The sequence below is a fragment of the Mirounga angustirostris genome, unplaced genomic scaffold, assembly GCF_029215605.1.
Source record: "Mirounga angustirostris isolate CCGP_5_RB_7025 unplaced genomic scaffold, mMirAng1.0.hap1 SCAF_6, whole genome shotgun sequence".
NCBI lineage: Eukaryota > Metazoa > Chordata > Mammalia > Carnivora > Phocidae > Mirounga > Mirounga angustirostris.
In genome coordinates this window covers 87,399,162-87,424,409 of record NW_026991714.1, presented here as the reverse complement: position 1 = coordinate 87,424,409, position 25,248 = coordinate 87,399,162, and the positions used below count along the sequence as shown (strand labels likewise).

The window sequence follows — 25,248 nt, the reverse complement described above, 5'->3', positions numbered from 1 at the left end:
AATACACCTGACAGAGAATTTAAAGTAATGATCATAAAGATACTCACTGGACTTGAGAAAAGAGTGGAGGATATCAGTGAGACCCTTAACAATGAGATTAAAGAAAACAATCAGAGATGGGGCGCCTGGGTGGCTCAGTCGTTGAGCATCTGCCTTCAGCTCAGGTCATGATCCCAGGGTCCTGGGATCCAGCCCCACATTGGGCTCCCCGCTCAGCGGGAAGCCTGCTTCTCCCTCTCCCACTCCCCTTGCTTGTGTTCCTTCTCTCGCTCTCTCACGCTCTCTCTCTAATAAATGGGTGAAATCTTTAAAAAATAAAAAATAAAATAAAATAATAAAAAAAAAATCACAGATGAAGAACACAATAAATGACATTAAAAATACACTAGATGGAATACATAGTTTATTAGATGGCAGGAGAATGAGTCAGTGACCTGGAGGACAGATTAATGGAAAGTAGTAAAGCTGAGCAGGTGAGAGAGAAAAAATTGTGCAAAATGAGAATAGACTTAGGGAGTTCAGTGACTCCATCAAGCATAATGACATTCACATTATAGGGATCCCAAGAGAAGAGAAAGAAAGGTGGGCAGAAAATTTATTTGAAGAAATAATAGCTGAAAACTTCCCAAATCTGGGGAAGGAAACAGAAACCTAGATCCAGTAGGCACAGAGATCCTCCAACAAAATCAACCCAAAGAAGTGCACACAAAGACATAGAAATTAAGATGGCAAAAAAAAAAAAAAAAACTTATAGAGAATTTTAAAAAATTTTAAAAGCAGCAAAAGAGGGGTGTCTGGGTAGCTCAGTTTGTTAAGTGCCCAACTCTTGATTTCAGTTCAGGTCATGATCTCAGGGTCATGGGATTGAGCCCCAATTTAGGCTCCACACTCAGCACAGAGTCTGCTTGAGATTCTCTCCTTCTCCCTCTGCCCCTCCTCCTGCTCTCTCTCTCTCTCTCTCCCTTCCTCTAAAATAAATAAGTAAATAAAATCTTTTAAAGCAGCAAGAGAAGACAGTTACATACAAGGGAAACCCCATAAGGCTATCAGCTGATTTTTCAGCAGAAACTTTGCAGGCCAGAAAAGAGTGGCATGATATATTCAAAGTGCCGAAAGGAAAAAATGTGCAGCCGAGAATACTCTATCCAGCAAGGCTATCATTCAGAATAGAAGGAGAGATAAAGATTTTCCCAAACAAAAGTTAAAGGAATTTATGACCACCAAACCAGCCCTACAAAAAATGTTAAAGGGGACTCTTTGAGTGGAAAGGGAAAACCATAAGGAAGAATAAGGAAAGTAGGAAGCACAAAAGCAGTAAAAATAAGAGATATTGCACTGGATATAGAATTCTGAGTTGGCAGCTGTTTCAGCACTTTAAGTTCTGGACTCCACAGTTTCTGATGAGGAAGTGGACTGTCATTTGAATTAGCCCCTCTAGGTAATGTTTCACTTTCTCTGGCTGCTTTCAAGATGTCTTTTAGTTTTCTACAGTTTATGATGTGTCTGAGCTTGGATTTCTTTGGGTTGAGCCTGTTTCTCGGTCACTCAGCTTCCTTGGGTGGTTGTCAGCCATTATTTCTGCAATGTTTTTACAGCACTATGCTTTCTCTTCTCATTCTGTGACTGCTATGACATGATCCTGGAACTTTTCTTCTTTTCTCTGTTGTTCCGATTGGATGATTTGTATTGATCTGCATCTTTCTCTTGTCATCTCCATTTTGCTACTAAGTCTATCCAGTGAGGTTTTAAAAATTTCAGTTTGGTACTTTTCAATTCCAATATTTTCATTTGGTTCTTCTACCATCTATTTCTTTACTGATAATTTTTACTTTATTTTTTTATTTAATTAAAAAAAAAAAGATGTTATTTACTTGAGAAAGAGTGAGAGAGAGAGAGAATGCGCATGAGCCAGGAGAGGGGCAGAGAAGCAGACGCCCTGCTGAGCAGGGAGCCTGATGTGGGACTTAATCTCAGGACTCTGGGATCATGACCTAAGCTGAAGGCAGACACTTAACGGACTGAGCCACCCAGGTGCCCGATAATTCCTACTTTAAATGCTTATTTCAAGCATGTTTGTGATTAGTCGTTGGAATATTTTAATCATAGCTTCCTGAAAGTCTGTGATGGTATATATTTCTATTAGAGTTATTTTCATGGCTTTTTATATGCTGGGTAATTTGGGATTGTATCCTATGCATTTTGAATGTTACACGAGGAGAGGCCAGCAAATCCTATGGAGAATGTTGATATCTTTGTTTTAGCAAGTAATCAGTCTGGTTAGGTTCAGGCCACAAGTTCTGTGAGTGGTGATTCTAACATCAGTTCAGTTTTCAAAGCTTTTACAATGCTACTTGGATCTGTCACCATCTTGTGATCAGTGGGAGACCTGGGGAGAGATCTACCAATCTACCGATCAGCAGAGATCTCAAATATGTTTGGTATGCTAATTAGAATCAGTTACATGGGTGAACAGTGTGAACCAGGTGCGCAGGTCAGGGGTGAGCCAGAGCTCATAAATAACTTTGTGGAGTCCCTACTCTCTCTCCAGTACTTCCTGGGCCCGCTAGCCCAACACTTACAGCCCACTCCAGTAACTGAGCCTTGGCCCCACCTCCTTGGCCACAGCTCTACCAAATGGAAAAGAAATTCCCTTTCCTCACACTCTTGGCTCCTTCAGGCTCCTATTGGCAGCCAAGGGATTAGCTGGGGCTCTAGCATCAAAAATGGAGAAGGAGAGCAAAGAAAGGGCATCGCCCCTGCTCCTTCTGAGCTCTAGCACTTATGTTTTTGTTCCGCAAGCCTGGCTTCTCTAGGATCTCTGCACCACTGTGCTCACTTCTGCAATTGGGGCTGTGCTGCATTCTGGCTGGGAGATACCAGAGGAATACAAAAATGGGAAACTCACCACTTCGGTTGTACTCAGAAATCTGGTGTTCTCCCCCACCCGCTTGGTGCTATTTACCTCTTCGCGTCTTCCAATGGTTGTGCCATACATTCTGTCCACAGGTTTTATTGCTGTGTTCAGTGAGAACAAAAGGAAGGTGTGTGTTAAACTCCACTTAACCTGGAACACAAACCTTCCCTACGATATTAAAAGCTATAGAACGTGTAGGGTATGATCATGTACTTGTGCACCCCCCAAGAAACATATACGTAACTCCATAGTTAAGTGTTTAGAGAAAAGGTCTGCAGGTTTACATACCCAACTTAACACCAGTTTCCTCTACAAAGGGGTGCAGAACTTTGGTGAGGGGGCGGTCCTGAAAGAACCTTCACTTTATACTTTTTTAATTATTTTAACCATGCACTATTGCTTTTGTAATTTTCAAAATAGGAAGGTGTGAGGGAAAAGACTAGGAAAAATTAATAGTTCAACTCAAAGTTGAATATACAGAAAGTATTTTTCCTGGGTATATCTTGTTAAACATTTGTCTGATGAAAAATCCACTTTAGGAGTCAATATGATCATACATTTTCTTCAACCATTGATGTACTAATCAGAATTATTTCCCACAAAAGAGAAACTTTAGCCTGCAATATTAACTTTATTCACATTTTCCAAGTAATTGCAATATTAAATATAAGCTAAAAGCAATACATAGTTCTTAGAAAATACAACCCAAAATTCTCATTGCCTGAGCCAATGTTGTGATTACAGATGCCCAGCTTTTGTTCCTTCAGAATGTTAAAGTGAAGTCCGTACTCAAACATACAACAACATGGGGAGACTGTTCTTAAGTACAGTTTTGCTAATTATAAAAGAAATCCAAAAAGAGGCTTCTAATGTCTTCATGCAGGTGTCCTTTCAAAATGGAAATAAGTATTTAAGAAGCAACTTATTTCTATCTCTCACCAGGAGGCTTGAAGGGAGCAAATCTGGGCCAATAATCTAGACATAGTTCCTTGCATATACTTTGGTATTAAGCATATACTTACACTGAATGACTCCCTACTCATTCTGTTGTATAAAAATCCATTTCAAATGCAAACATTTTGAAATGATCAGGTCACATTTTTAGGATCCCTTTTTAAATATTAAGTAACTTATCACCAGACTATAGTAAGGACCTTATGAGTCAGGCATTAGCATTTTAATATCAAAACAAATACAGAATCAAGATAAATAAACATTAGCACCATTTTTAATCTAGTCCAGGGTAAAACGATCCACGAAACTACTTTTTTACTGAAGCAGTCACAAGAAAAGTTGTTCTCACTTCCAACATATGCTTTGCCTCTCTCCCTCTTTGCCAATAATGCTTTTAAACATTTTAAATACCAAATACTATAACATTCCCTTTTTAAAGTTTATGCTCAGGACAGCATTTCAAGTTAAAAGGAGGGGAATCACTGCAGATTTTTTTAAACCCTGCCAATAGCACAGACTTCTGTTCTGGAAAGTGACTTCTAACAACTCAGACACCTTTCATGCAATTTAGCTGACCGAGTTGGAGTGACCTCGCATACACACCTTTCAAGTTATTAGCAATTTTTATTTAATGAAATAATGACAAAGCTATTACATATGAAGTGCCATAAATATGTGCCTACTACATCATGAGCAATTAAGATAACCTACACCCTATTATATGTTTAGTAAACTTCAAAAAATGTATATGTGTGCTTAGAAATGTCATGGGGGGGGAGTACATATATATACATATATATAAAACCAGAAGTACCAAAGTATTTTGATACCTCCTAAATAAGAGCAGCCTTTTAGGTTTTAAAAGAAAGAAAAAGAAAGAATAGATTCCTATTTACTTCTCATTCACCTTGGCCCAGCAGAGTGCTAGATGTTATTCAATATTCTATTGCTGCTTTTAATAAAGGTAACACAGAAAACATGTTTATGGCAAACGGTTTTAATTTTAAAGCCAAAATTTAAAAGAGAGAGTCTTATGTAGTAATTATTTTGTTCTATTTTTCTAAGTGTCACTGGATTCTCAAACAGTTTCAAGCTTTTCAACGTGAAAGGTAATTTTAAACTATCTTCCTGTCTTCCAACTTGTCCCATGATTTAGGAACATAGTTACAAATACATTTGTTTCTCCAGTGAGAAGGAAAAAGTAAGAGCATCAAATTGTTACCACTTAAAAAAACGTCATGGGCTCAAAGGGTAATTTCCACCCCTAAAAAGAAAAGACACCCTAACCAACTAATGACTCGGGCATGGGAAGGGCACTCACAATTAATTCAGATTGATTAATTCATTGTTCATGCACATTAAAAGTACTTTAAAAAGCTTGTTCATTTGTCCTCTACTTAAAAAGGGGGCAATTGGCCAATATTGCCTTCTAGGTTTTATCTCTATCTGGAGTTTTCAGTAGTAAGCACATTAAATACGAGTCTGTTCTCTAAAGGGAGAGTCTGGCTTGGTCAAAGCCTGAGGAAGTTGGGTTTCTAAGGCAGCCCGTCAGTGTGGGGCCTGAGCTACTCCCAAGGCTAGCTTCCCTAAGATTGTCCAGTGCAACAGGAACGCTTGAGCTTCATGGCTAAAACCAAACATGCAAGAAGTGGTTAGAAAGGAACAGTTTTTACAATCAGCTACACCATCACAATGCCACATTAATCTGATCTTTAGGTACCTGCAGTGTTTAAGGACTTTAATAATAATTACAGCAACATTCACCAGAATTATTAGCAAGGTTGTTTGGACCAACATATAGAACTTCCTGTTAAATATACATCTCAATGATTAGGAGAGCTCTCTATGTAAGAGAATTCACTTCAAAACAATGCAAATATTTAAAAAGTTGTGTTTTTTTTTAAAGCTCATGATTCGTAAGTGAGTTGTCAAAGCTCAGTACAGTTGTAAGATGACACTGTGTGAAGACTTTATGTGAAATAAGACATATTTGTGTTCTAAAAATTGACAACAGGGGCGCCTGGCTGGCTCAGTCAGTACAGCAGGCGACTCTTGCTCTGAGGGTCGTGAGTTCAAGCCCCATGTTGGGGGTGGAGCCTACTTAAAAAAAAAAAAAAAGTAAAAATTGACCATAATACTTCAAAGACAGAGTAAAAACATCAAGGAAATGTTCAACCTCACATCTAATGGCAAATTTTATTCGCCCATCTCCAGGTGACAACCTGGCCTAGGCAAAGACCCCTTTCCTCTCTTATAGAGAATTTAGGACTCATCCTTCCTGTAGATTCCTGTCTCTGCTGGATAGAAACCAGTGCTCCTTAAAACCATTTTTCTACCCCGAGAGCAAATGTACCAGGGAAGGCGCACTTGGCTTACACACTCACAACTGTGTCTCGACACACACTACTATCCTCCCACTGTAAGTTCTCTGTGACATCTACTGGCTGGGAGTAACGCGTTTCGGCCAGAAGCCTGAATGACATACAGAGTCGAGGCTTTGTTATGAATGAGTCTGTAGAGAAGAAAGTGCAGAAAGGAGGGGTAGGCTACATCTCTAACTGGTCTCTTAATATTTGCCCCCTGTCCCCAGGGAGCAAGACAATCTCAACATAATTAAATGAAATTGCACACTGTGAGTTCTAAATGTCACTGCCAACTATTCTAGAAGAGGCAAAAGCCCACAGTGCGGCAAGGAACTGATTCCCAGTTAAGTGTTTAAAAAAAAAAAAAAAAGTTGCAATAATAATAAAAAAAAGGTTCAGAACTACTCTGAAGACACAACACTGGCACTTCAGTCATTGGAATGCATTCGATCTATTAAACTATGAAACGGTAAGTGCCTCCGTGACTCCTAAGGAGAAAAGAGGACCCTCACCCAACGCAGAGAATTCTTAAATATCACAGTCTCTGGGACGTGGTGCCGAAACTGAAACACAAACAGGTTCTGGTTTCACTACACAAGGAGTCAATATTAGTGTTGAAAACTCAGTTGACAAGCAATTCTTCCACAAAGAAAACTCCACAAAAGGAAAATGGGTCTAAAGCTGCAAGTCGGAATGACCTCACTGGCTGTGGAATCTGGAAAGTGATGAGAACAGGATGACAACAGGCTCTAGCTAACCTGACGACAATACTGAGTGTTAAACATCTGTAGCCATTTAAAGGCATTCGGTGTCGGTGTCTGCAAAGATTAAGATGCTTTAAAACAAAACCCTTATAAGAATATCAAATATTTAGGGGATTAGCGTCAGAAATAACCAAATGTCTATGGCTTCAACGGTCACCCTACAGCTGAGGTAGGTGACCAGGATCTATCGAAATAGAGCAGTCTTGAGGAAATTCCCCACGAGAAACCTCGCGTCGTCCACTGGTTTCTTAAACCTGTGTCTGTTTTCTTTTGATGGTTTTTCTTTTGTTCTGTTTCTTCTTTCTTTCATTTACACTTTTTTGGAGAGGCTGTCCCAGCAACCGTTTCTGCCTTTAGGCTCGTGCTGAGTAGCATCTCATGTATTCTGTCATCCACGGGTTCTCGGAGGGGGAAGGCTTTATCCTTCTGTTCTTCTCCACCTCTACGGAGTGGGCGCGCTGCCTCTGAGCCATCAGTTTCCTTTTTTCCACCTGCCTTCTGTTCTTGGCTCGTAATGCTGATTCATGAATCTAAGGTATTCAAAAATAAAAAAATTATTATTTCCAAAATAAATGCATAATAAGTTCCGTGGCTTTTGTAACAGTTTCCAAGAATATCTCCAATGAAGCCATGCGCAGGTCACCTGAAGCAGGCCAGAGGCAAGCCCGGCCCCGTTGGTTCGCTTCTCCCCAAAAGCCATCCCCTTGCCCGCCGTCAGTGACCAAGATGCTGAACCACCAAAAACGTCCACTGCACTGAACTGTAGATAGAAATAAGCAACCAATTTGCAATGTGCCTCTAGAAATAGGCTCTGGAAAATTATTGAAAAAGCTTAGCATCAAGCCTGGATAAGTATTCCATTAAAGGACTTTAAATGTTTTACAACAGTATACTAAACAACAACAACAAAAAAAGTCTCAAGGGATTTTTACCACGTAAAACATTTCGTACTACAGATAAACTCTCTTAAACTTAATCCCATGGAATTGCCAGAGTCTTTTGTTAAACCACAGCTTCATTGTCTCAAATATCACTCCAAAAAACACCATCTGCTAGGGCTCGTTCAGAAGTCTGTTCAGTAAGAATCTGATTATGGTATTTCACCGGAATTCAAACCGTACTTTCTGCTTCTTGTCATTCATTCTTTGTTTTAGGCTGTAGTAGCAACGTTAACACTAACATATGTAACTCCTTTGGGCCTCCACACGTGAAGACCTCTTGTCAGAAACGTTCTCAGGACCAAGGGAGAGGACAACCAAGGCTCCAAGGAGCAAAAGGCACCAGATATGGATGAGCAGGGGAAAACATAATCATCCATATTTAATGCAAAGAGCAAAAGGGATTCTACAGTAGATGCCGAGAACTATAGGAGAAGCCATCTAACAAAAGAAAACAAAGGGGTCAAGGAATACCAGTTATCAAAGCCCCAAGGAACTGGAAACCTCTCCAGAGGCCCGTGGCAAATCTAGATGGGCCGCCACCAGCCCTGGTCATGCTCCTCCTCCTCTGGCCCACCGGCCTCCCAGCAACCTGAAAACCCTGCTTCCAGCCACTTCTTCACCTGGCTCCATATCGGTAAACCTTCCAGATACCAGCTAACTCCCAGCAAAACCCCTCGATCTCCGGGAAGCTAACACCCAGACTCCTGTTTGCCAATCAGATGCCCAGGTCTGGGCTTTCCTTGCCCTCCCCCCCGCCCCCCCGACCATCCCCTAAGACCTACCATGACGCCCAAGCATCGCAGTGAACACAGGACAGGTTCACAGGAACAGAGCCCAACTCCCATCCTCCAGGGAAAGGCAGAGAAGCTGGTGCCCATGAACCCACCTCATGCACCGGAGCGGAAGCACAGACGTTGTGAGTTTTTTGGCTTCCTGTATCCGTCTGTTTTTCTCCCCACCCATAAAGGGCAAACGGATGCTTGTTCTCTTTTATTTTACTTGATGATCTTTGAGGACTTTTGACTGCTTTCCTACTTCCTCTAGCAAATAAGGCACTTTGTTGCTGTCGAGGTTCAGTACTGCTAGGTAACTTGTCAGTCTCTTTTGTTCTGATCTGTTGTTCAGGGTTTTCTTTTGTATCTTTCACTGGCAGTGCTTTTCAAAAAAAAAAAAAAAGGAGACAAAACAAAATGAGAATGCTTTAAAATCATGTTTCTATATAATTACTTTAAATATTTGGGTTGTGAAATTCATAACGCTTAGTTCAGTAACTTGTTCGCTTATAGCTCAATTCACAATTTCCTGCAGAGCAGAAATACAGAAACAAGTTAGTATCACACTTTTCAGTCCATCCCATTTTAAAATCAATCAATACACCAATATTGAACCAAGCCTATTCAAAAGCAACAACTGTTGTGCATATTCTTTTTTAAAAAAGATTTATTTATTTATTTATTTTGGGGCGGGGGGAAGGGCAGAGAGAGAGAGAGAATCCCAAGCAGGCTCCATGCTCAGCACAGAGCCCAAAATAGGGCTCGATCTCACAACCCTGAAATCATGACCTGAGCCGAAATCAAGAGTCGGGCGCTCAACCCACTGAGCCACCCAGACACCACTGTTATTCATATTCGGAGATTAAGCAGCTCAATTAAATATTAAAAGCTAGAAAACACCACAGCCTAACAGCTTTCTCCACAACCCCAAGATAGGTCCAATCACCAGTGTCTTGCTTCAGAGAAAGATCTGGATTTGTGCTAATCACTCAGCAGCGGCAAAAGGTTAGTTTTTAATTTACTCAACTGGAGTTCCAGGATTCCATTTCTTTCTGAGGCACCATGATTATGGAAAGCTCCTGATGGTGCTTACATGCTCAATTTCATTTCTTTTTGACGTTCCATGAATATAGAAAGTTCCCTATGGCTCTTACCTGCTCCTTGTAAGAGCGAGCTGGCGACCTCAATTTGAAAGGTCCTCAGTCACAATTGGGAGTGTTTCCATAGTTACTCACATAGGCTCCCAGCCCACATTCCCAGTATGAAGAGCTGGAGAGGAGAGCTCCCCCAACACGTGCAATAGAAATGCCTGCATGAATGAGAACCCACAGTCTACATGGTCCTAAATTCTGTCAGCAGAGCTGGAGAAACTCTGGAGGAAAATGGGACTGCCCTGGGACAGCTGGGTGCCTCGGGCGGTGAAGCGTCTGCCTTTGGCTCAGGTCATGATGGGATGGAGCCCCGCATCGGGCTCCCTGCTCGGCGGGAAGCCTGCTTCTCCCTCTGCCTGCCGCTCCCCCTGCTTGTGCTCTCTCGCTCACTCTCACTCTATCGCAAATAAAATCTTAAAAAAAAAAAATGGGACTGCTCTACCCGAGGTCAACACCAGACATTAAGGATACACTCTAAAACATACCCACTTCCCTAACATTTTATGATTTTCATTATTTTTAATAAATCTTTTATCTTTTATAAAAGTTATACTGTTTTGTTTAAACCCTTTGCGAGCTCATGTTGCATTTCAGCCTAAATTTACGTTTTGTTTTTATTGACATAACATTGGTATATAACATTATAATTTGATATTTGTATACACTACAAAGTGATCACCACTGTAAGCCTAGTTACTGTCCATTGTGCAGGTGAGCCCCTACACCCATTCTGCCCTCCCCCATCTCCCTCCCCGCTCTGGTAACCGCTAATCTGTTCTCTGTTATCTATGAGTTTGTTTTTGTTTTGTTTGTTGATTTGTCTTGTTTTTTAGATTCTCCATATAGGTGAGATCATATGGTATTTGTCTTTCTTCATCTGGCTCATTTCACTTAGTATGAAACCCTTTAGAGACATCCATTTTGTTGCAAATGGCAAGATTTCCTACCCTTTTCTGTGGCTACTCTGAGTAACATTCTGTCTTGTGCATATATAAGCCTTAGGTTCTTTATCCATTCATCCGTCGATGGCCACTTAGGTTGTTTCTAGATCTTGGCTATCGTATCTCATGCTGTGATAAACACAGGGGTGCCCATGTCTTTTCAAATTAGTGTTTTTGTACTCTTCAGATAAATACCCAGAAATGGAATTGCTGGATCATACAGTTAGTTCTATTCTTACTTTTGTGAGGAATCTCCATATTGTTTTCCATAGTGGCTGTACCAACTTATATTCCTACCAAGTGTATGAGGGCTCCCTTTTCCCCACATCCTTGTAATACCTGTTATTTCTGATCTTTTCGGTAATCACAATTCTAACAGGTGTGAGGTGATATCTAATTGTGGTTTTGATTTGCATTTCCCTGATAATTACTGATGTTTAATGTCTTTTCATATGCTTATTGGCCATCTGTATATCTTCTTTGGAAAAATGTCTATTCAGAGCCTCTGCCCATTTTTTAATTTGGGTTGTTTCGGTTTTTTTGTTGTTGAGTTGTGGGAGTTCTGTATATAGTTTGGATATTTAACCCCTTATGGGATAGGTCATTTGCAAATACCTTCTCCAGTTCAATAAGTTGCCTCCTTTTTACTTTGTTGATGGTTTCCCTCACTGTGCAGAAGCTTTTCAGCTTGTTGTAGTCCTGTTTGGTTATTTTTGCTTTTGTTTCCCTTGCCTTTGGAATCAGGTCCAAAAAACACATCGCTAAGACTGATGTCAAGGAGCTTACTGCCTGTGTTTTCTTCTAGGAATTTTATGGTGTCAGGTCTTTAACCCACTTGAGTTAATTTTCGTCTGGTGTAAGACTGTGATCTAATTTCATTCTTTTGAATAAGAGCTCCTTATGCATCTGGGCTCCATTTCACTTACCCCAGCTGTTTAAGGATCTTTAAGGTCTTAAGGATACCCCTCACTTTAGATGCTCCAGAATTTGTCCCTAGGTAATGATTTTATAGGTTGCTATTCCAAAACCTCATCACTTCTTTAGGACATACTCTTGTCCCTTACTATTTTTAGCTGTGATTCTTTTCTTGCTTCTGTCCATGTTCCCTTTAGAGTAAGCCCCTGAATAAGAAGTCCAGATCCTGTGGCACAAGTGTAAGAAGCCTCGCTGTCTGTCTTTAGCAATGACCTTGACTCTACCAGACTGTTTCATTTATTACTACATATTTTAAGAGATAACGCACTGACCCTGGAGTTTAGTGCTCTGTACCACGGTGCCGTATCTTTAAACACAGCACTTGAGCTGTTTGCGGATAAGACGAGATGCCAATCTTCCATTTTACCATGAGAACCTAAACCCATTCATTGCTCAAACATTTCTGAGTGATGTGTCCACACCTTGTTCTCTTCTCTTTGCTGGCTATAGGAAGAGGGGGAGAGAAGCCCATCAAGACCAAGACAAAGGGAAATAGAAAGCTGGGGCGGGGGGGGGACGAAGGCTTGTGCAGTCACAATACTGAGAAAGAGAGGGAAAACAACCCAAATCATCTTCATTGATTCATTTCCCTTCTTTCTCTTCCTCTCCCATTCCCTATGTATCTAACCCAGGTCTTCCAGAGAAGCCTACCCAGAGAAGGTAATAATGATTTCGTTTAAAGGATAAGCTAGCCAGGAAGAAAATAGAAAAGAGAATCTCAGCAAGGGGGAATGGCTCGTTCAAAGGCCCGGAGAGAAGAGGGAATATAAATAGTTCAAAATGACAGGTACACAGAGAGTCTATGGATGAAGACATGGAGCAGGTAGCAAGGGTGAAATAAAGACTTTCTATGCCAAACTCAGGAGTTTTATTTTATCCTGAAAATGATGAAGAATCACTAAAGGATTTTAAGCTGGAAAATGACACGGCCCTCTTTACATTTTAGGAATAACGCCTCTAACTAGCAACGTGAAGGATGAGTTAGAAGGGTGAGGACAGAAAGGCCAGCTAGCAAACGATGGCAGTCTGGGGGTGGTGTGGGAAGTGGGGGGAGGTAGGGACCGACAGGCACGGTAGAGGTGGAGAGGCAAAGAAGGACCAGAAGGGGGCCCGCCAAGCCCGGCAGGTGCTCAGACTCACCGGGCACTTGCGAAGTACACACTGACCAGAACAGCAGTGAGATGGTGCCAAAGCCTCTCCAGAGCAGACAGCCCAGCAACACTGGGTAGGACTGACAGGTGAGCACGGACACAACGCAGCCCTGGGCACAAAGAGGAGGCTACAGCCCCCCAGGTGTCTGGAGTGGATGGGCATGCTGTCCTCTAATGAAAGGCCCACCAAAGGATACGGAAAGGAGAGTCGCCTCAGATGTGACATGCTTCTGGAACAGCCAAGCAGGCAGCAGCTGGACATTTAATCTGGGGCCGGGAGAGGTGGTGAGTGAGCAGGTGGGAGCCGAGGCCTGGATGTGGAACAGAAGCAACGCAGTCAGAGAAGGGGAGAGTAGAGTCAGGCCCCCGGGACCGTGATTTAAGGAGCAGCCAGGCAGAGGAAGGGGCGCCGAAAGGGCGAGAAAGAATTGCTAGAAAAGTAGAAAAACTAACCAGGTGAGCAGTGAAGGGAAGAGCTTCGGTGAAGGAGGTAGCACTTAACAGTGCCAAATACGACGGGGGCAGGGGGGTGTCAGTGAGATGAGGAGGAAGAGACTTGGCATTTGGCAACCAAGCTGTCCCATGGCGGACAGAGGGGAACGTGGGGTCAGGGAACCAGACTACAGCGGGCTACAGGGTGAACAGAGTGGAGACCTCAGTTCATAGTCAACAGTGGACTACGGGACCAACCCTCCCCAGCATGGATAAAGACTGCTGCTCAAAACCCAGAGGGTCCACAGGCACCCAACACAAAAAACTCAACTCTTCTCTGGAGACCTGAGGCCTCAAATTATCCCTGCAAATGATTTTGCAAACATAATTATGAATGTACTGCAAAATAATGAGCCGGCACACAAGGAGAGAAGATAGTAAGGAAGGACCAGCAGGAGTAATAGCCTTGACATGAGGGAATTAGCATTAACAGACTATAAAATAACGGCATTTAGGGCGCCTGGGTGGCTCAGTTGGTTAAGCGACTGCCTTTGGCTCGGGTCATGATCCTGGAGTCCCTGGATCGAGTCCCGCATCGGGCTCCCTGCTCGGCAGGGAGTCTGCTTCTCCCTCTGACCCTCCCCCCTCTCATGCTCTCTCTCTCTCTATCTCATTCTCTCTCAAATAAATAAATAAAATCTTTTAAAAAATAAATAAATAAATAAAATAAAATAACGGCATTTACGCTCCGTAATACTTCAAGAAAAAGACAAACTCAAGTACATCTGCAGCAGCAGGAGACAAAGATGGAAAATACAGAAGAGACAGACTTATCACTGTAATATTAATATTTATAAAACTCTTGAAGTAGTGCCTGGTATAGGAGAAGTGCATGTAAGTCTATGATTCGAAATCCTATTCGAAAGAACAAAGCTTAGAATAAAGACTTCAGACAAACAAAAACAGTGCTCAGAACCATTATAGCGGAGGATTAGAACACCCCCTTTCTCAGTAACTGACAGAACACTCAAACAAAAATCTAGTCTTGTTTTAGGACTGTGCTGAAACCAATACAAAAGCCTAACCACATGTGGCTATTAAAGATAAGTTTAAATTAATTAAAATAAAGGTAAACATTCAGTTCCTCAGATAGGCTTGTCGGAGTTTAAGTGCTCAATAACCTCATCTGGCAAGTGACCACCATACTGGATGATACAAAGAACATATCCACCATCACAGTAAGTTTTATTGAACAGTCTGATTTTTTAAAGTATTTTCTAAAGATTTTTTTAAAGTATTTGAACGACAGAATTTGACCTGATGGATACATACACAACACTGTATCCAATAACTACAGGGTACAGAACTTGTAATAATATAAATGCTTGGCGTTTACAAGAATTGACATATCTAAGGCTATAAACCAAATCTTCATATATTTATTTAAATCAAATAAACTGTATCCTCTAACTGTAGTGTAATTAAACTCGATAAAATAAAAATAAAAAACTTTAAAAATCTCTAGTTTTGAAATTTAAAAACATTTTAGTGCACATCAAAAACAAATCATATGGTTACAAAAAATGGGAATGTACTCAATGTCACATTTAAAAATGGTAAAGTGTGTTAGGTATATTTTACAGCAATGTTTAACAATTTCAAAAAAAAGTGGTGATGGAAGTCTGCGGAGTCTGCTTGAGATTCTCTCTCTCCCCCTCTGCTCCTCCCCCAGTGGTACACATGTGCATGCTCTCTCTCTCTCAATAAATAAATAAAATCTTTAAAAAAAAAGGGGGGGGGAGGGAAGAAAAGACATGCTTCTAAAGTTTCTTCACCAAGCATAATGTTTGTAGATTTTTGGTATTTGGGTTTTCTTTTTTTTTTTTTTTAAAGATTTTATTTATTTAGAGAGCGTGGGCAGAGGGAGAGAGAGAATCTCAAGCATACCTCCGTGCTGAGTGAGGGGTCCGACGTGGGGCTCAACTCACCATCCTGAGATCATGACCTGAGCTGAAATCAAGATACAGATGCTTAACTGACTGAACCACCCAGCTGCCCCTAGTCTTTTTTTTAAAGGAAAATATGTTTCCTTATGTTTGTATTTATGTATTTATATACATAAATGTTAAACTTTATTTAATTTTTCATGTATTTTAAAAATCATAATAATTTTGCTTAAATAAATAAAATACTATATAACAAAACTTGGGCCTTTCTCCTGCAGGGAGTTAGGACTGATCATACTCAACTGATGGTATAGCTAAAGCAGTAATTAGATGGAAATTTATAGCCTTAAATCAATATATCCAAAAAGAAAGGCAGGGGAAAAAAAACCATACAAAACAAAACAAAATCAATGATAAGCATCCATCTTAAAAAGTTAGAAAAATAAACTCAAGGAAAATCAGAGGGGGCACCGGGGTGGCTCAGTGGGTTAAGCGTCTGACTCTTGGTTTCGGCTCCAGTCATGATCTCAGGGTTCTGGGATCAAGCCCCGCGTCAGTGTCCGAGCTCAGTGCAGTCTGCTTGTCCCTCTCCCTCCCCCTCTGCTCCTTCCCCAGCTTGCATGTGCATTCTCTCTCTCAAATAAATAAAATCTTCAAAAAAAGGAAAATTAGAGTAAGGGAAAAAAGATCATGGATTAATAAAAACATATAATAAAGAAAATCCACATAGCCAAGCATTAGTTTGGGAAAAAAACTAATAGAATCCACAAGTTTCTGGTAAGACTGATCAAGAAAGAAAGAAGTAGGGTGCCTGGGTGGCTCAGTCCTTTGAGCGTCTGCCTTAGGCTCAGGTCGTGATCCCAGCGTCCTTGGATTGAGCCCTGCATCATGCTCCCTGCTCAGCAGGAAGCCTGCTTCTCCCTCTCCCACTTCCCCTGCTTGTGTTCCCTCTCTCGATGTCTCTCTCTCTGTCAAATGAATAAATAAAATCTTTAAAAAATAAAAATAAAAAAGAAAGAAGTAAAAAATAAACATAAGTAAAAATACAACAAATGGAATTTAGGTTAAATACGCACCAATGACATGTGTGTATAGTCCCTTCATCCCAAAAGCCCACTAGAGTGAAGGAAAAAAGGCATAACCCACAGGACAAAAAGCAAGGGAGGTGATGACATCAGGTGTTGATAAAATTTTGGAAGTTGGAAAGTAGATGAAGATGTAGAAGTGACCTTGCAAAATTGAGTAGGATGAATCCTAACTCCCTGCAGAAGAAAGAAAGGACACAAACTGAACCCCAAAAGGAACTGGAAAATGTTGCAGAAGGTCCAGCATTAATCAGTGCCCCAGCCCACATACTCTTCTAACCACATAATATGAACGTGCCTGTTGAGAATTGGGCTGGTAGATGCTTCTTCCCCATGAACCTGGGCAGACTTTTGTAAGCAAGGAATGGGGTGAAAGAGGTGCTACATGGCTCCCAGTGATAAGTCACAAAGGGCAATACAGCATCTGCCCAGCTCTCTCTCTGGAACACATGCCCTTGGCGGCCAGCCAGCATGTTATGAGGAAGGCCAGGTGCATGAAGATGTCACATGTGAGTGTTGTAGCAGACAGGCCCCAGCCCTGGCACCTTCCATCAGAGGCTGCAGACAGCACAGGGTGGAAACAAGGCATACCCCTGCGCCCAGGCAAATTTCAACCCACAGAAACCATGAGCAATAATCAATGAGTATTGGAATCTTAAGCCATTAGTTTTCAGGGTAATTCTGTTATGAAGCTGTAGATACTTCTTGCACAGTCTTTCCTCTAGTCCATAAGCCAGGTGATGGCTCCTCTCCCAACCCAGAAGGCATATGGGTTACTCTTCAGAGAGAACCAGAAGGGGTATGGACTTGAAATACCAGGCACAGGAGAAGTAAGGGGTGACACCTTCCTGAAAATAGGTTTGTGTGGTAAAGAACAAGACCCCTGCTCCCTTTCCCCAACTCTGTTCCCAGAATGCTGATGGCCAGGCTTGTACCTTCCAGGCAGGAGATTGGAGGTATGCTGTCTGGGGAAGTGAACACAAGAACAATGGGCATATACTATGCTTGAAATCCCTCAGAGAAACAGCTGGTCCTCATCCAATTAGTCAACAAGCACCCCCACATCCAGAGCTCCTAAAAAGTTCTTCAAGCCTCACTCTTACATATGAGCAGACAGGCTAAGAGCAAACATGTGAGTACATCCTCGAGAAAGAAAAAGACCAAAATATACAGAAAAGACTAGGAAATACAAGAGAGCCCTCAAAGGATATTTATGGTTTTTTTTTTTTTTTTTGAGTTAAAAGAAATCCAAGAAGAACAGGATGCTATTTTTTTATTTTTAATTTTTAAAAATAACACTTGGGACAAAAAACATGTAATCTTTTCAGAATTTAAAACTGGGATGGTAGAACTAAAAATTTCAGTATAAAGTTTGGAAGATAAAATTGATGAGTTCTCCAAGAAAACAGAACCCAAAATTCCAGTATCAGAGAAGTTTTAAATAAAAATTTTAGAGATTTGATTCAGGAGTTATACCATCCAACGAAAAATAATCATAGAAAGAAAAACCGAATAGAGCACAGGAAATTATTTTAAATGGTACTAGAAAATATTACTGAACTGTAAGAAATATTTCCAGACTAAAGAGACCCACCAAGTTGTCAGCCCAATGAATGATAAAAGACATACACATAGGGGGCACCTGGCTGGCTGAGTTGGCAGAACATGTGACTCTTGACCTCAGGGTCATGAGTTCAAGCCCCACATTGGGTGTAGAGCTTACGTAAAAAAAAAAAAAAAAAAAAAAAAAAAAAAGGACATACACATAGAATTTTAGAACACCTAGGATAAAGAGAACCTCTTTAAAAACTGCCCCCCCCACCAAAAGAAAAAAAAAAAATGAGGTCCCATACACAGGGTGTCAGAATGGCATGGTACTTCTAAAAAGCAAGACCAAAAAGTAGGATTCAATATAATAATGCCTTAAAACACTGAAATTTCTAATCTAAAGTTCTCTACCTTGCAAAATATCAATCCAACCTTTGGATATAGTAAAGGCATTTTCAGTCATGCAAGGTCACAAAACCATTACTTCCCATGCAACATTTCTCAGGACTTACACAGGATGTGTTACACCAAAAGGAAGTGATTAGCCACACAAAGGACGCTTGAGATTTCTAAGACAGGGTTCAGATAAAGGAGGTAAGCAAAAGGAATACTCAGGCAAACAGTGAAGAGAAGCCCCAGACTGACAGCTGTGTCAGATCTGGGCAGCATAAATAAGGAGGATGAGGGTTCAAAAAAAAATGTCTCCAAGGAAAAAACTAAACGAATGGAACACCTAATGTGTCTAGCATATGACAAGTTTTAAAGTACTACCAGACTATTTCAAGCTGAATTAATGATGGGAATATAAAAAATATACATAAGCAAACAAAAAAATGAAGCAATGGTTAACTTCAGGAAAAACATAAATGAAAAGAAAATGTAGTCAGAATATACTACTTGGCTCACCTGTAAATACCATTTTACATAGTCACAATAATTCAAACACAGAAACAAAATAGTGCTTAAACAAAATAGTCATATAGTTAATATTGTGGGACAAATGGGTGCTCCTATATATATGTTGGGGAGTGGGGGTGGCAGAGCTAAGATCTTAAGCTAAATCATCTCCCATGATGGGAAGTCAATATATAACATTTACAATAAAAAAGCTAACACATAAGTCTAGATGAGAAGAGGGTGGCCAAAGCTGAAAAGAGTTGGAAGGTGCACCCTAGAGAGCAAGAGGTATGGGAAATAGGTCAGAATTATTTTTTTTCATTTTAAGTATATTTTTAAAAATTATGCATATGTATAACATTGCTAAAAAATAAAATTTAATTTAAAAAGAAATGTGACTATGAAAAAAGCAATTAGAGACAGTCCAGACCACTCTTCAAGGCATGCTTCAGTCCACAGTAAACACTCCCACTGCCACCCCTATCACACACAAAGAATGTCCTGACAACTTTCTAGGACCCATCTCTTTTTTTTTTTTTTTTAAGATTTTATTTATTTATTTGAGAGAGAGAGAATGAGAGACAGAGAGCACGAGAGGGAAGAGGGTCAGAGGGAGAAGCAGACCCCCAGCTGAGCAGGGAGCCCAATGTGGGACTCGATCCCAGGACTCCAGGATCATGACCTGAGTCGAAGGCAGTTGCATAACCAACTGAGCCACCCAGGCGCCCTCTAGGACCCATCTCTTAAATAAGAATGAGAATCCAATGATCATTAGACACTTGAGAAAACTAACATGAAATTCAGATTTATAAACAAAAAGAACCAAAAATGGGGAGACAGTGGGGAACCAGAGACTATGCTATAGAAATACAAGGAGAAGAAAACAAAAAACTTCTAGTAATATCCTCAGCAAGATAATAGAAGTTACTGTATGCATGAATCAAGAACAGAATACTATTTTTTAAAAAGGAATAAAAAGAGGAAGAGAGGGCGCCTGGGTGGCTCAGTCGTTAAGCGTCTGCCTTCGGCTCAGGTCATGATCCCAGGGTCCTGGGATGGAGTCCCACATCAGGCTCCCTCCTCGGCGGGAAGCCTGCTTCTCCCTCTCCCATTCCCACTGCTTGTGTTCCTGCTCTCGCTGTGTCTCTGTCAAATAAATAAATAAAATCTTTAAAAAAAAAAAAAAGAGGAAGGGAGGGGGAGAGGAGAGAGAAAGAGAGGGGAAGAAGGCATGTCCAGAAAACAAAATTAAATTTAAAAATAAATAGGATCCCACCAGTTAAAAAAAAAAAGAAAATGTAATAGAAGAGGGGCACCTGGGTGGCTCAGTCGTTAAGCATCTGCCTTCTGCTCAGGTCATGATCCCAGGGTCCTGGGATCGAGCCCCGCATCGGGCTCCCTGCTCAGCGGGAAGCCTGCTTCTCCCTCTCCCACCCCCCCGCTTGTGTTTCTCTCTCACTGTGTCTCTATCAAATAAATAAATAAATAAAAATCTTAAAAAAAAAAAAAAGTAATAGAAGAGTTGGAAGATACAGTTGAGAATATCACCCAGAAAAATAGAAGAAAAAGACAGATGAACATAGGGGGTGGGGTGCATATTAGAAAATGAGGGGATAAATTCATGAAGTCTACCATCCATCTAAGGAGTTTAGAAAGAAAGGAACAGGAACAGAAATAGAAATGAAAAAACAACTCAAGAAAACTTACAAAAATTACAAAGCAGGAGTTTCATTGTAAGGACTCACCAAACACACTGAAGGAAAACAGACCTAGACCAAGGAAAAATTTCGGAACACAAAGGACAAAGAGAAGACCCTAAAAGCTTCCTGAGGGTGGGGACACGTTATCAAGATTCAGGAAGACACGGGAGTGCAACAGCAATACCACAGGTTACGACACAACAGGGCAAGGTCTCCAGATTTTTTAGAGACAGTACTTCCAACCTAGAATTCCACGCTCAGCCACAAACTCACCAAATCAGGAGGGCAGAATAAAGCTACCTTTTGATATGCAAGGTCTTAGGAAATTAATCTCTCACATACCCTTTCTCAGGAAGCTACTAGAACACAAGCTCCAACAGGAGGGGTAAACCAAGAAGGAAAACGATGTGAGGGCCACACAAGGGCTCCTACCCAAGAGAGAAGCCAAGGAGTCTGTGGGGTGTTGGCCAAGGGCCCGCCCAACATGGAACCAGGCAGGCAGCAGGTGCCAAGAGCAGCAACCAGGCCAGATGGAAGTAGGTCAGAGGCCCTGGGAGGGATGTCTTAAGATGTCGACAGTGCTAATGAACCTGATGTATTGGTTGTATTGTGAGAGAAAAAGGAGTCATGGCAAACAATACAGGACAGCTTTGAGCAACATTTTCCGGGTACCACATTGTAGATGCTAATTGTAATCTAACCAACTCTGTGCTGACTATGTTGTGGAAGGTATGGGGAGGGGCCGTGTGTATGGGTTAGGAGAGGGGTAAAAAGAATTAAAGCCAAATAGATAATGCTAAAAACTGGGGGAGAAAATTAAGAAGTGTCAATACTATGAATTACAAATAGTAATTGTTGTATTGTTATTTACAAGTAACAATCTCCATGTTACTTGGAGAAACAGGAATCAGCACCACAGGAAAAACCAGAGGAGTTGGAAGTGGACCCCTAAGGAACAGGCAATTGGTCTGTGTGTGGCGGGGGAGCTGCTGGATCTTTGTAGTAAGCCACACAGAACTATATGATTCCATGTGTACATATGGCTTCAGTAAAAACAAGAACCAAATGTTTATGTTTTACAGAAATTCAGGAGTGCTCATCATTCTAGTAATATAAAACCATCCACTGAAAAACAAGGATTTTGTAATCGGGAGTCCCGGACTCGGCAAACATCCTTCCTTCTGCCTGATGCCTAAACCAGAAATATTAGCAGAGAAGAAAGAAAGAACTGACCTTAGCCACTGGTAGGATTCAGTGTCTCTAAGGAAACCAAAATAATCACGAACTCAGGTAAACACAGGCACCATCCATACTACAATTCTATCTAAAAGCCACATTTCTATACCCACAGAAATAATTGACACCTCTTTCACAAACAATGAAAGGGAAGGGCCGGAGGGAGAAAAGCACATTCAGTCTGATAAAGTACATCTCACAACTTAGCTGGTAGATCAGTGCCACAGGAATAAACCAGAAGGCATGTTTCCCTACCCCCGCCACCTTCCGTTATTCAAATTTCTACCAGTGATCACTGCAGCTAGGACTCCAGCTTGTAGATATTCAGCAATCTCTGGGAATTGACAAGGAACATGAGGATGGAGAGGCAGCTCTGCACTGAGATGTTGTACTGAGAATAACTGACGATGACAGAACAAGAACTAAGTAGCCTGGCTCTTCCACTCAGAGATTACATCTCCCAGCCTCTTGCAGAGAGGCGAGGGCGACAAACTGCAAGGAGTTGATTAATTACCACTTACGATGCCATAAACAAACAAAAATAAAGTCACTGATCATTTATCCTGAGTTCCCATTTCTTCATCTATAAAATTGAAACAAAAATTATGCTCCTGCCACTTAGAATTATTTTGAACGTTAAATGACAAAGTAACATATTCTAAGATCAGTGACTGGAGGCATAATAAGCTCTCAATACATTTCGGTTATCCTAATCGCCAGAGCCTCTTTAAAATCGAGTGACCCGGGACGGGGGTGGAGAGTGAGAGGTGTCTGGCCACCGTTAGAAAGTAGAAGGAAGGAACCGCTCGTTACTCCAGGCTGTATCCTGCCTGAGGCATTTAATTCGGCCCTGAGCACCAGCGACCATCCACCGGGCCGCTGAGGCTGAGACCCCAACTCTGCAGCCGTCTGGCCAGGAGACAAGGTGTAGGGCCGTGGCGGAAACAAGGCACGCGCCGCCCGTGAGCCATTTCCCAGCGGCTGCTCGGGCCCTGCACCCCGGCAGCCTTCTGATGAGGATGCGCGCTTTGGCGGAGCCGAGGGGCAAGAAGCCAGAGGACCTAGCACTTCCATCCCACCAACCAGGAGTTACGCAACAGCCTGCGTAAACAAATTCAAAATATTCTTTAGACACAATGCAGCGAGGTCAGGGAGTTAACACAGAAAACAGCGGCCCCGTTCATAAGACTGAAAGCTTGGCTCCGTGATTCTTAACCTCTCGGGGTAGGTCCTCTTTGAAAATCCGATGAAAGCTGGGCTCCTCTACGAAAAAAAAAAAATGGGAGCTTAGATATAAATAGATGGGATTGTAGAGCTCACTCCGGCAACCAAGGCCCCCGGGTGGAGAGACGGAGTTCAGCGGCACTTCAACCGAATTCACAACCGGCTCAACCCAGAGCCAGCCTATTACGGAAATAAAGGGTGGGAGGGCAAAGGCGGGGCTGACACCACCCTTACTTTGTCAAGGGACGTAGATTCTTCACCTACCAGGGGGAAGAAAAGAAAAAGGGAAGGGCCTGCCCTGAGCGCAGCGAGACCCAGAGCTGGGCAGCTCGCACGCCAGGCGCAGGCCCCTCGCAGCCCCCTCCCGGCCCGGTACCTGGCAGAGCCGCAGCGGCCGCCTCCTCCACGCTCTCCGCGTCCCGGGCCTCCTCGGCCTCCGCCGCCTCGGCGCCCCGCTCCTCCGCCGGCCCGCGCGCCCGCCGTTCCGGCCCCTCCCGCGCTGCGGGCTCCGCGGGCGGCGAGGCGGGGGCGCACTGGGGCGCGGGGACCCCGGCGCCCGACGAGGCCGACGACGCCGAGTCGTCCGAGGCTCCGGCCGGGCCCCAGTCGTCCCAGAGCCAGGGCGCGTGCGCCTGCTCCAGCAGCCGGCGGCCCAGGCGGTAGTGCAGCAGCTCGCGGTAGCACGGCCCGTACTCGTCCCAGCGCGGCTCCCGGTAGCGCTTCATGTACTCGCTCTTCACCCCGCTCCCCGGGGACATGGTGCCTCCCGCCGGCCTGAGTGCGCGCCGCTCCGCGCCGCCGCCGCCTACGGACCGGGGGACACGACACAGAGGCCCGCCCCGCCCCCGCCCGCCGGCCCGGCCCGGCCCGGCCCGCCGCGACGTTTAAACCCGGAGCCCCGCCCGCACGGGGCGGGGCGCGGGCGGGGGCGGCGGTGAGGGGGCGGAGGGAGCGGGCGGCCGGCCCCGGGAAGGGGCGGGTCCCGGGAGGACCCGCCAGGTAGCGTCGCGTCCGGTGACCCTGTCCTGAGAGCCCCAGCGGGGTACGGGGCGGGAGGCTCCCGGAGGCGGGCGGAGCTGCCAGCACCGCGGGGGACGGGGGCCCCCTCGGGGGACAGCGCGGGAGGTGGGACGCCAGAGGCTGCGGGCTAGGGTGACAGGGCCGCGGGAGGCCGGAGACTGGCGGGCGCAGGAGCGAGGCAAAGCAGGAGCGGGGCGAGGGGTGCTCGGGGCGCCCTCCAAGCTTACCTCCTGGGTGCCGCGCCGCGCTGGCCCTGCGTCTCCCGCCCCGCGGCGCCCGGCCCGTCCTCCGCGCGCTGGGCGCTGCAGCTCCGAGCGGCCCGCCCTCCCCCGCGCTTTCCTCCCGAGCAAGATGTCGCCGACGGCTCGGCGGCCCGCGTCCCTGCGGCAGCGGGCAGGCGATGGCGCCGCCTCAGTCCCCGGGAGCAGACGCCTCCCCCGCGCGCTCCCGGTCCCGGCCCCCGCCCCGCCGCGTGGGGGCGGCTGCTTCAGTGCCGAGCGCCGGGCGCGGGGATGCGGCGCCTCCGCCAGCCCCGGGCTCCGAGGCCCACGGCCCCGGCCCACCCGTCCGAGGCGCCCGCGCGCCCAAGTCCCCAGTGGGCGCCGTCCGAGGCGCCCGCCACCGCAGGAGGCCTCGGTTAGGGTCCGGTGTTGGTGCCGGGTCCGGGGAACGGTGCGCTCCGCCCCCCCCACCCCCCCCCCGCCATCCTGCCCCGGCCGGCGACCCTCGGCGCTCCGCTCCTGACGCACCTGCCCTGCTTGCGTTTCCCAGAAACGGGTGCACGCGTTGGCTCTCGGCTTCCCTCCTGTGCTCGCAGCACCTGTTACTCTGGTTTTAACCTCTTTAACCTCTTTTTACGCTTTAGTACGATTCCTTTGTGGTCGATACCCCAAACATTTTTTTAAACTTAATTAAAACCGCCAACCCACCCTCTCAGAGACCTTTGTACAAAAAACCTTGACAGATTCAGTTGCGTTGTGCGAAAGTATACAACGTTGCTCTAGTCGCTACAGTTTCAAGAGTGGCCCTTGGCAGATTCTTACCCTCTGTTGAAAGGAGCCTTGATACATTCTTTACAAAAAGATCTGAAAGAAGCTTTGGAAAATCAAAAATAATTAGCAGTTGAAAAGCCGGCCTAGGCCAGGAGTGAGTTACCTGGTTCTGGCTTCCATACTGGGATTATCAGCCCCCCACCGCCACCCCTTCACCTACCGTGTTTTTCTCACCTACTAT

The 25,248-nt window shown here is 43.9% G+C and overlaps 1 protein-coding gene across 1 annotated transcript; it reads right to left on the bottom strand.

The window, feature by feature from the left end:
* Positions 1-3,407: 3,407 nt before the first annotated feature.
* Positions 3,408-24,379, bottom strand: CCSAP (centriole, cilia and spindle associated protein). Its single transcript, XM_045877867.3, has 4 exons — positions 24,243-24,379; positions 23,372-23,800; positions 8,823-9,091; positions 3,408-7,525 (listed from the first exon to the last, which is right to left on the bottom strand). Exons 2-4 carry the CDS (start codon positions 23,751-23,753, stop codon positions 7,349-7,351), a joined length of 828 nt encoding a protein of 275 aa, XP_045733823.1. The 5' UTR covers positions 23,754-23,800; positions 24,243-24,379; the 3' UTR covers positions 3,408-7,348.
* Between the last annotated feature and the right edge of the window lie 869 nt (positions 24,380-25,248).

Bases quoted from the DNA above. Each gene is read 5' to 3' on its own strand.
- CCSAP (XM_045877867.3), bottom strand. From the start codon at position 23,753: ATGTCCCCGGGGAGCGGGGTGAAGAGCGAGTACATGAAGCGCTACCGG. The intron at 9,092-23,371 runs GTACCGGGCCGG...TTTTTTGAAAAG, and splicing joins GGCCGCTGCGGCTCTGCCAG to CACTGCCAGTGAAAGATACA. The intron at 7,526-8,822 runs GTGGGTTCATGG...TGAATACCTTAG, and splicing joins CTTCCGCTCCGGTGCATGAG to ATTCATGAATCAGCATTACG.